General features: G+C 41.5%; 1 protein-coding gene across 1 annotated transcript in view; it reads right to left on the bottom strand.

Moving 5' to 3' along the window:
* Positions 1–503: 503 nt before the first annotated feature.
* The window catches only part of LYPD6B (LY6/PLAUR domain containing 6B), an 11,684-nt gene continuing 335 nt past the window's right edge, over positions 504–11,852 (bottom strand). The window contains exons 2-4 of the mRNA XM_007445561.1: positions 9,562–9,660; positions 6,532–6,662; positions 504–668 (exon numbers count right to left, since the gene is read on the bottom strand). Coding sequence (XP_007445623.1) covers positions 504–668; positions 6,532–6,662; positions 9,562–9,660 — 395 coding nt within the window. The remainder of the gene's footprint in view (positions 669–6,531; positions 6,663–9,561; positions 9,661–11,852) is intronic.

Raw genomic sequence — 11,852 nt, 5'->3', positions numbered from 1 at the left:
AAGATTCGGCATATAAGTGATAGTAATCATATATTTATCATACTAAGTCAGAAAGAGAAAGACAATCTCCAGAGGGTTATATTTCATAGAGATGCTCTGAGCTAATCACAGAAAAGAGAGGGTCTGATCCAGCAGCCCCTGAAGGAGTTGATCAGTCAAGGAGTCCTTTCTGCTCCAGGCCTGGTCAGGTGGGGACAATACAGGCTACTGAACCTGCCCATAGTAGATGCTGGCAAGACTCTCCTTGCAGAAGTGACAAAATGCAGCCCCTTTGATCAAGAAATATAAAATCCACATAATCCCTCTGTCCCTGCCGAGTCCCCTTCCTCAGTGGCCTCGTGCAGGAGCATTTTAGCTAAGCAACAACTGGCTTCTGCTTTGGGGGTCCAATGAGCATTCTTCGCCAAGTGCAAGATGGGTCTTCACTCCAAAGTTCACTGTTTACACAGCTGTTGGCTTGTGCTTTAGAGGGCTGGTCTCTGCCTCTCCCAGGAATGGTGGTATCACATCAACAGCAGCATGAAGGCCCAGGCCAGCACGGGTAGGTGGAGCGCAGGGGCACGGCTGCCAGACGTCCTGTGAGCATGCATCACAGCAAAGACCGCATTAGTGTGGTTGGTGGGTAACTCTACATTGCAGATCATCCCTTCACAGCAAGACCTACACTCCTGTTACCAAAGGAAGAGGAGAAGGAAAGAGCAAGTGAATAAAGGGAAGAAGAGGGAAAAGGGTCAAATGAAGAAAAACAAAAACGTTCTTCAGCTCTGAGGACAGAATTATCTTTTTATCTTTTATGAGTATATAAATTTTTATTTCAATTTAAAAGTTTTCTAAAATATCATGGCAAACAAGAGAAAAATGCTCTCTTATTTTTTAAATGTTTGTTTGAGACATAATAAACATTAGGAATTTGAAAATGTACCTTTTTCCTATCAAATTGACAAAGATTTCCAAAATGTACATGAGCCTGGGTCCATGCCATGGTAGTAATTTTGATATTCTCAAACACTGCTACTGAGAATATAATTGCTTCAGTTTTTCTGGGGAGTAATTTGGCAATCTTTATCAAGAGCTTCAAGATTATTTATATAAATCAATCCAGTAATATGCACCAAAATCACAAAGATTATGTGGGGCTTTTTTTAGAATAGAGAAATGTTAAAAGCTGCCTAGTATTTTTAATAAGGAATTAGATAAACAAATTTTAGTACAAGCACATATTTTAATATTATGTAGCCATTAAGAATATTTCTTAAGAATAGTTAATAGGTAAGTTTTCTTTAAAAATATTTTTATTTTATATTGGAGTATAGTTGATGTGCTAGTTTCAGGTATCCAGCACCTGAACAGTTAGACATGTATCTATTCTTTTTCAGATTCTTTTCCCATATAAGTTATTGCAAAATATTGAGCAGAGTTCCCTGTGCTATACAGTAGGTCCTTGACGGTTATCTATTTAAAATACAGTCGTGTGTAAATATCAACCCCAAACTCCCAATTTATCCCTCTCCCCACCTTTCCCCTTTGGTAACCGTAAGCTTGTTTTCAAAGTCTGTGAGTCTGTTTCTGTTTTGTAAATAAGTTCATTTGTATCATCTTTTTTTTTTTTAAAGATTCGGCATATAAGTGATAGTAATCATATATTTATCATACTAAGTCAGAAAGAGAAAGACAATCTCCAGGTCATCCATGTTGCTGCAAATGGCATTATTTCATTCTTTTTAATGGCTGAGTAATATTCCATTGTATATATGTACCACATCGTCTTTATCCATTCATCTCTCAACGGACACTTAGGTTACTTCCATGTCTTGGCTATTGTAAACAGTGCTGCAGTGAACACTGGGGTGCATGTATCCTTTCAAACCATGGTTATATGCTCAGGAGTGGGATTGCTGGGTCATATGGTAATTCCATTTTCAGTTTTTTAAGGAACCTCCATACTGTTCTCCATAGTGGCTGTACCAATTTACATTCCCACCAACAGTGTAGGAGGTTCCTCTTTTCTCCACACCCTCTCCAGCATTTACTGTTTGTAGACTTTTTGATGATGGCCATTCTGACTGGTGTGAGGTGATATCTCGTTATAGTTTTGATTTGCATTTCGCTAATAATTAGTGGTGTTGAGCAGCTTTTCATGTGCCTCTAGGCCATCTGTATGTCTTCTTTGGAGAAATGTCTATTTAGGCCTTCTGCCCATTTTTTGATTGGGTTGTTTGTTTTTTTGATATTGAGCTGCATGTATATTTTGAAGATCAATCCCTTGTTGGTTGCTTCATTTGCAAATATTTTCTCCCATTCTGTGGGTTGTCTTTTTGTTTTGTTTATGGTTTCCTTCGCTGTACAGAAGCTCTGAGTTTAATTAGGTCCTTTTTTGTTTTGTTTGCTTGTTTTGTTTCCATTATTCTAGGAGACGGATCAAAAAAGATATTGCTGTGATTTATGCCAGAGTGTTCTGCCTATGTTTTCCTCTAAGAGTTTTAGAGTATCAGGCCTTACATTTAGGTCTTTAATCCATTTTGAGTTTATTTTTATGTATGGTGTTAGGGAGTGCTCTAATTTCATTCTTTTACATGTAGCTGTCCAGTTTTCCCAGCACCATTTATTGAAGAGACTCTTTTCTCCATTGTATAGTCTTGCCTTGTTTGTCATAGATTAATTGACCATATGTGTGTCGGTTTATCTCTGGGCTTTCCTATCCTGTTCCATGGATCTATATTTCTGTTTTTGTGCCAGTACCATACTGTTTTGGTTACTGTAGCTCTTTGTAAGTGGTACACTCTGAAGTCAGGAAGCCTGATTCCTCCAACTCAGTTTTTCTTTCTCAGGATTGCTTTGGCTATTTGGGGTCTTTTGTGTCATACAAATTTTAAAACTTTCTGTTCTAGTTCTGTGAAAAATGCCAGTGGTAGTCTGATAGAGATTGCATTGAATCTGTCGATTGCCTTGGGTAGTAGAGTCATTTTGACAAAACTGATTCTTCCAATCCAAGGACATGGTGTATCTCTCCATTTGTTTGTCACCTTTGATTTCTTTCATCAGCGTCTTATCGCTTTCTGAGTACAGGTCTTTTGCCTCCTTGGGTAGGTTTATTCCTAGGTATTTTGTTCTTTTTGATGCAGTGGTAATTGGGATTATTTCTTTGATTTCTCTTTCTGATGTTTCATATAGGAATGCGAGAGATTTCTGTATCCCACAACTTTACCAGATTCATTGATGAGCTCTGGTTGTTTTCTGGTAGCATCTTTAGGGTTTTCTATTTATAGTATCATGTCGTCTGCAAACAGTAACAGTTTTACTTCTTTTTCTATTTGGATTCCTTTTATTTCTTTTTCTTCTCTGATTGGGCTAGGACTTCCAAAACTATGTTGAATAGTAGTGGCGAGAGTGGACATCCTTGTCTTGTTCCTGATCTTTGAGGAAATGCTTTGTTTTTCACATGGAGAATGATGTTTGCTGTGGGTTTGTCATATATGGCCTTGATTAGATTGGGTCCCTCTATGCCCACTTTCTGGAGAGTTTTTATCATAAATGGGTGGTGAATTTTGTCAAAAGCTTTTTCTGCATCTATTGTGATGATCATATGATTTTTATTCTTCAATTTGTTGATGTGGTGTACCACACTGATTGATCTGCGTCTATCAGAGGAGGTTGGTCCAGGGGCTTAAGCAGGCTTTTTGGTGGGAGGGACTGGCTCCTGCCCACTGGTGGGTGGAGCTGGGTCATGTCCCTCTGGTGGGCAGGGCCGTGTCAGGAGGTATATTTAGCTGGTAGCTGTGTGCTCAGGAAGACTTTAAGCAGCCTGTCTGCTGATGGGTGGGGCTGTGTTCCCACCCCGTTGGTTGTTTGGCCTGAGGTGTCCCACCCAGCACAGGAGCCTACAGGCTGTTGGGTGGGGCCAGGTGTTGGTGAGAAAATGGCAGGCTCCCAGAGGGCTCATGCCAATGAGAACGTCCCAGAACTACCACTGCCAGTGTCTTTGTCCCTGCAGTGAGCCACATCCTGCCTTCACAGGAGACCCTCCAATACCAGCAGGTAGGTCTGGCCCACACTCTTATGAGGTCCCTGCTTTTCTCCCTGGGTCCTAGTCACACAAGACCCTGTGTGTGCCCTCTAAGAGTGGAGTTTGTTTCCTCCAGTCCTGTGGAGCTCCTGTGACAAACCCCAGTGGCCTCAAAGCCAGATTCTCTGGGGCCTCCTCCTCCCATTGCCAGACCCCCAGGCTGGGGAGCTTGATGTGGGGCTCAGAACTTTCACTCCTGTGGGTTAACTTCTGTGACAGAATTATTTTACAGTTCGTGGGTTGCCCACTGGGCTGGCATGGGATTTGATTTTATCACAGTTGCACCCCTTCTACCATCTCCTTGTGGCTCTTTGTCTTTGGATGTAGGGTATCTTTTTTGGTAGGTTTCAGCGTTTTTCTTGTCGATGGTTGTTCAGCAGTTAGCTGTGATTTTGGTGTTTCGTAAGGGAAGATGAGCTCATGTCCTTCTACTCCGCCATCTTTTCTCCAAGTTTTCATACTGTAACTTTTCTAAGTGGAAACGTTTCTTTGAGGTGGGAATTCAGGAAGGGCCTGGCTGGGCAGTTCTGGCTTGGGGTCTCTTAAGTGGTTGCAGTGAGACAGTAACTGAAGTGCAAACATTTAGGAGGTTAAAGACCTCTCTGAGGACAGAATTGAGTTGGCTTTCAGTCTGTGAGTCATCCAGGCCCTTGGGCACCCTTCCCCCCACTTACCTCAAAGTCAAAACCATCTTGAGAGTCTTTTCATTTTAAGTGTGATACCTGCATCAACCCAAGCCTAAGCAAGAGAAAGGCAAACTGAATCAGACTGCTTAACTGAGTCAACAAGTCTCCTGAAGGTTTGTAAGCAGAAACACTGAAACAAAAATAAAAGCTAGGAACCTTTGGGATTGGTCATTGATTTTCTTTCTCAGTACTACTTGTTAGGGGATAATTATCACTCTTGTTGTCTGTACTAACACTGATTCCTATCTTTACAGTGGCATGCTCCCTCACAGCACAAGGTGTTCTCAAGGGAAGCACTCCCTGTCATGATATCGGACACAACGCCTCAACCTGATAAGCCCAGACATTCACAGAGGCTTTCAGGATAAAGTGTCTATATCAAATGGCTTCCAGGATGGCCAGGTAAGATAAAGTACCTCAGTGGTTCTCAATCCTGGCTGCACATCAAAATCACCTTGGGGACCCTTCAAAAAAAAAAAAAATTCCTGAGGCCCAGGATCTTCACTCTGAAGTTGCTTCAGTTGGCCTGGGATGCCCACCCCGCACCAAAGCCCACAAAAGCTGACCAGCAGATTCTTCTTTGTAGCTGGAGCTAAAAGCCAGTGAGTGGTATCAGCAACTGAACTTATCTATGAAACAGACTCACAGACATAGAGAAACAACTTGTGGTTGCCAAGGCGGGGAGGGAAGGACTGGGAGTTTGGGGTGAGCAGATGCAAACTGTTATATATAGGATTGATAACCAACAAGGTCCTACTGCATAGCACAGGGAACTATATTCAATATCCTGTGATAAACCATAATGGAAAAGAATATGAAAAAGAATATATAACTGAGTCATTTTGGTGTACAGCAGAAATTAACACAACACTTTAAATCAACCATACTAAACTAAATTTTTTTAGAAAGCCACTGGTGTCAGGACCATTTTCTTTAGGTATAGGCTAAACTGAATTCTAAGATCTCATGAAATTAACCTACCTTCAAGTAATTTTTTCTCAACCATTTCAGGATTCCAGGCGTGTAAAAGAGTAAAATGCTCATTTAGAATGGTACAATGAGAAAACTGAAGAGATAGATTCATCTAAAATGTATCTATTGCTCTTTTTTCTTTTTTTTTTTTTTTTGTGGTACGCGGGCCTCTCCCATTGCGGAGCACAGGCTCAGCGGCCATGGCTCACGGGCCCAGCCGCTCCACGGCAGGTGGGATCTTCCCGGACCGGGGCACGAACCTGTGTCCCCCGCATCGGCAGGCGGACCCCCAACCACTGCACCACCAGGGAAGCCCTCTATCGCTCATTTTAATAAGCTGGGGTTAACCTCTCAGATTCTCACTTCCCAGAGGCAGTAAGTGAGATAAGGTTTCCCTTGTAAAAGTTTGCCACCATTTTCCTCTTTCTACCTTCTCAGTGCAGTGCTCTTGGTGATTTCTAGCCATAAACAATAAACAAACTATGTAAGCTGGGCTCCGTAGTGTTGGTCATCCTCTCGTGCATGGATGTTTGCTTTTGGGGCTTCCAGAGTTGACTGACTTCAGACACCTCACCCAAAGTCCAAGGTCTAGACCCTGGGGTCTAGCTCTGGAATCTGAGAATTATCATTTGTTTTTAGTAATTGATGGACAGAAAGGCTTCTTCTTTCATCTCCAGTGTATCAGTGTAAGAGAGTCTCTCAAAGTGTACGTATGTTTGACATTTATCCTTCCTGCCTCTTTATATACGACCAGCCATCACCATCAAGAAACCACAGGACAATAACTTTACACACACATACGCTTCTTACCGTGTGTTCAGAATCTCGGCTGTGGTGGCAGCCAACAAAATGACATTCACTTGTGGAGGCACACTTTTTGGTGATGGATGTACTCCTTCCATGACTGGTAAAGTGATGTACTGTCAAACAGTACTGTGTATCTAGGCAGAAAAAAGCAACACTTTTTTTTGCAATGTAAAAAACAAACTTTCAACAGTCACTTCAGAAATGACTAAAATTCAGGATGAGCCTTACGTTTCTAGGCGGTACTGCTGAACAGGCATTAGCTTCTGAAGCACGTTATCTATTTTTAAAATGAATATAAATGGGCACTTATTCTTTGGTGCCAGGTAAAGCGGAGAAAAAATTGGACAAGCTTTTCATCAAAACCATAGGTCCAAGAAGTAGGGGATATGGGGACATGTGTATGCATATGGCTGATTCACTCTGTTGTACAACAGAAACTAACACAGTATCGTGAAGCAATTATACTCCAATAAAGGAGTATAACTCCAAAAAAAAAAAGGTCTGCTCATTTCCTAAGAAAGTGTCAATATGTCTATGTTTCTCCCTCTAAAGCACATAACTCTAAAAAACTATAAATGTAAAATGCAGTGGGTCATAGCACTTGTTGCATTATTCCACATATGTTTCTTTATATACTAATAGGCCATGTGGCAACCTGGACTGAGAAGCAGGTGCCTCAAATTACACACCAAGGGCACCTTGCTTACTCACCTAATTCGTCTCCGGGCTGTAATGCTCGCAGCGTGTTTGACTTTCCCCCCAAAGTATTTCCAGCTTTCCTCCTCCTCTTTAGTTAACTCTTACCTTCTTCTGCCCCCTCCGGCTCCGCAGGGCTAGTTCATTTCCACACAGATTACCCCTTATACCTTTAATGATCCACATTCTATTCTTAGGGTTCTTTCAAGAAAGTGATTTCATTCACTAACCTAGGACATTCCACTTTAGTTATCTCAGGCCAAGGCAATGCTTCTTAGTTTACTGAGAAGGGACTACGGCAGCAATGCCCTACAAGTGGGGGCAGGGAGCAGGAAAACGCGAGAGTTGAGAAGACGGGGCTTAGGGAACGGCCTCTGCCACAAGTGAAGAAGCCATGTGACAGCCTTTGAGCTCATGTTCGTTTGAGTAAAATTATAAGCGCACGGGTGTTTGACAGGGCTGTTGTAAGCTCTACGTAATGTTAACAATAGCAAATGCCCATTAAGTGCGTACCACCAACCAGGCACTCTTCTAACATGTATTCACTCATTCAGTCCTCACAGTAGGCCTTAAGTCATATTAACATCCTCATTTCACAGAGAAAAAAACCTGAGGCTTACGGTCACATAGGTAGAAAGCGGTGGAAGCACACTATCGTGCCTCTTAGTACACTCAGCATTAAACTGGGCGTGAGCAGAGCGCTCTACAAGAGCAGCTGACTGGGACCCTGAAGGACAGGGAACCACTACGTGTTCTGGAAGGCATTCCCATTTGTACTCCAGACAAAGAAGAATTGAGAACTGGAAGCTGCCTGTGTTCCTAGAGACTGTCACACATGCTAAAGCAGCCCTACAAAATCAGAGTTAAAAGCCGGGGTAAATAAGAAATGTCAGTCGTTCTTGTCATATCCTGTTACCTAGAGAACCTCTTTTAACAACCCGGGCAGACCACAGAAGCAGAGCTATAAAGTGAAAAGGAAACCTGAGATGACAAAGAATAGCCACAGGCCTGTGTGCCCCAAGGAATTTGACTATCACCCCCCTCAATAATGATGACAAGGTGAAAAGTAAGCAATTACAACGTCAGAATTCCAGATGGTTAGTATCTTTGGGGCTTGGCTGGTGTACAGTCAAGAATGTACTGTTACGCACGCTGGAATGTGAGGGGCATTCCAAATCCATCTCTCTATGAGTCAGGCTTTCAGGTGGATGGGGGAAGAGCTTGGCTCTCCCCTCCCTGACATTTTCTTGTTGGCGAAAAGCTGCAGCATCCCTCTTTTGCTCCCATGTTTCTACAGAGATGAAATTCTAAAACCCAGACATTTCCATGCATGTTCCCATTAAAAGTGGCTTCGATTAATGAGAGACAAATTGGAACGTGCACAGACCTAGTAGGAACAGCATTTGGTAAAATTCAAAAGAATAATGCCAGCCATAAAGATGAGGATAAGAAAAGTGCCAGACAGTGTCCATAAAGAGGCTGGACATCAATGCTCCAATCGACCACTGTTCTGAACCCTTCCCATCCAGTTCTTGGGAGAATTTAAAGCAAATGGTTAAACTTCCCGTCACATTTACAATGAAATCCAAACTTCTTATCAGAACAAATAAGATGCTCCACATCCCAGTCCTTAAATCTTGATCAGATCCTTTCTCCATCTCCTCTCTTCCTGTTCACAGAGGAAGTCAAATCTTGCCTTTGCCCCTGCTGTTCCCTCTTCCTGGCAGGCAGCTGACTTGTTTTGGTCATTTGGTTCTCAGTTCAAATGTATATTCCTCAGAGAAGATTTCCCGACTTACCTAGTCAAAGGCATCCCTTCATTCTGTCAATATTTACTGAGCACCTGATATGGTCTAGGCACTGGATTAGGCACTGGGGATCTACCAGGGAACTAAACAAACTAAAAAGATGCTCAAATGTTTGTTGAATCAATGAATGAGTTTCTCAAGCATCAGTGTATCTCAAGAGTACAAAAACCTTCCTTTGCTTTAGCCAGTAAGTAGGACTTTTCTAGCAGTATCATCAAGCATTTCTGACATTCTTAGAATGCCCTAGTCAACACTGTGGTCTATTTGTTCTCCCTGGTAAATATTAATTAAGAAATTTTTCCTCAAAGCCCATACAACTACAGATTGCGGCTATGCATCAGTTTCCATGTACTCTCAGAGTAGTCTGATGTCTGGATAGTCTCGTCAAAAAAAATCTCTGATTTCTATAGAACATCATCGGCCTGCTGGTTTGCTAATCTCATCACATAAGATGCCTCTGCTCAGGGCCAGTTAAGAGAGATCTAAATGAGGTCTGATCACCAAAGAGTTCCAAACTCAGCACACTTACTTTGTGGGCACCATTTGTCTTCTGCCCATCGATTGCAGTTATAATTATCCCCTGCATTTTCACAGGTAAAACACTTGAAGCTGTTTGGAAATGGTGTAGCTTTAAAAAAAAAAAAACAAAGGGAAACAGTATGGTTAACATTTTTTTTCAAACATCAAATATGGCATAAAATTAGCAACTTTCGCTAGATCAAATCAAAGTTACAAGTCATTATCCTTACAATTTCTGTTTCTATGGAGCTGGGCTTAACTGCCACACCTTGGGGAATTTTCTTTATTCCCTTTTCTTTGAATATTTCATCTATGAATATCTACTACAGGGTAATGCAAATGATTCTATGAGCCACTTTGAAATATCCATGGTATTGTTCTATTATAATTTATAACTTGGGGATAAGTGAGGGTTGAGTGGACAGGCAAAGATGGTAGCAATATTGGGACCAACAGTTTGATATAGTATTGGTCCTGAAAAGAACTGGAGTCACATTAACCGAAGCTTGAATTCTGCACTTCTCACTAATTAGTTGTATGATTTTTTAACCTCTGAGAAATAATAATATTTACAATAATAGTGACAGTGAAGATCCCCATGACTTGCAGAGATAAAGATTAAACAGCAGGTTGCAAGAAAAATATCTAGTAGAGTCCCTGGCACATCAGACCAGGTTGGTTTCCATCCATGTGTACTTGCATTACAGCTACATTTAACTTCAAACAAGTAATCTCATTTGATATATGTCAGTTATCCCAACATTAGACCTCTTTCAGGAATGTAACATTTAATAGAAGGATGATAGTAATTCTCAGGCCCTTGTACTCAGGCAAGAGTGTTACTGAAAGGAGGAATTATGAGCTGCCGGCAGTCTGGATTGAGAACAACTAGTATGTTCTTTTTGTCTTTAAGCTTTCTTTTTCCTGCCTTGTATCTTGTTATTTTGTTGGGCGAGAAGTCAAAAGTAGAATAAATTTGACATTTCTCTATAGGCCAGAGTATAAAGGCCCTGTATGAAACTTTCAGTTCTCCTATTTTTGGAGAATGAAACAGACACAGATCAAGGTAACCCAAACCATCCCTAAGTTGGGATGATAATTAGAAAGCAGTGCATAAAACAAGAGCAAGGGCTTCCCTGGTGGCGCAGTGGTTGAGAGTCCGCCTGCCGATGCAGGGGACACAGGTTCGTGCCCCGGTCCGGGAGGATCCCACATGCCGCGGAGCGGCTGGGCCTGTGAGCCATGGCCGCTGAGCCTGCGCATCCGGAGCCTGTGCTCCGCGACGGGAGAGGCCACAACAGTGAGAGGCCCGCATACAGCAAAGAAAAAAAAAAAAAAAAAAGACAAGAGCAAAATATCAAAAGCTAAAGTTCAGAGGGCATGAAATTAGTTCTTGCAATACATTTCAGTTTTGCCTATGCATAAAAGTGAATTAGGTAAGTAAATAAATAATGAAATCCATTTTCACCTATTAATTCAGCACAGTTTAAAAAATACTAAAACTCAATGCCGGTGGGTAAATAGTTAACGTATAAACCGGCACAACCTTTTTGATTTAGTAATTCCAAGCATCTATTCAAAGGTCATTCGCCAATTGAAGAGGAAACTGGTAATCATATAGGAGTATGGAGTACTCACAGTACTCCTCCTTTAGGAGTATAAAGACAGACAGTGGTTCCCAAACCTGGCTGTGTATCAGCGGCATCAGGAGAACTTTTTTAAAAAGAAGAGGGGGAAGAGGGAAAACAAGTATTCTGCATGCCACCCTCCTGACTACTGAATCTCGGGAGAAGGGACCCAGGAATATGTCGTTTTAAACGCTTTTATTGCGATTCTGATACGCTTACAGATGTGGGAACCACTGGCATTCCCATTTCCAGGAAACAATTTTCATCTGTAACCAATTCTCTGTAAAGTACATCAGAGAAGTTTTACTTGTCTGGAGAGGAGAGAAAGGAGGTGAGATTATATATGTGTTCATGCTTCATTAGAAGTCTTTGGCTAATGACCTTAGAATACATTCTTGGAATTACTAAATATTTTATATATGTATATATAGTGACTGTGCGTAATATTAATGAAAATCTAAGTAGTACTCCCCTCCAAGTTTCAAACATGCTAATCTGTTTTCAGAATTGTTAATGGCCATGTGAAAGTATATATAACTTATGCAGAAGCTTCCTACAGTCAATATCCTTCTCCAAGGAAGAGATCAACAAAGAACACTGAATTTCTCCTGCTGAGCCATTCTTATGGACATTTTTAAAACAAGAACCCTTTTGAGACTTCAGCAGTAAGCCA

Source organism: Lipotes vexillifer, unplaced genomic scaffold, assembly GCF_000442215.2.
Source record: "Lipotes vexillifer unplaced genomic scaffold, Lipotes_vexillifer_v1.1 scaffold193, whole genome shotgun sequence".
Taxonomy (NCBI): Eukaryota; Metazoa; Chordata; class Mammalia; order Artiodactyla; family Lipotidae; genus Lipotes; species Lipotes vexillifer.
Note: the sequence above shows the minus strand (reverse complement) of the source record. Positions and strands in the feature narration are given on the sequence as shown.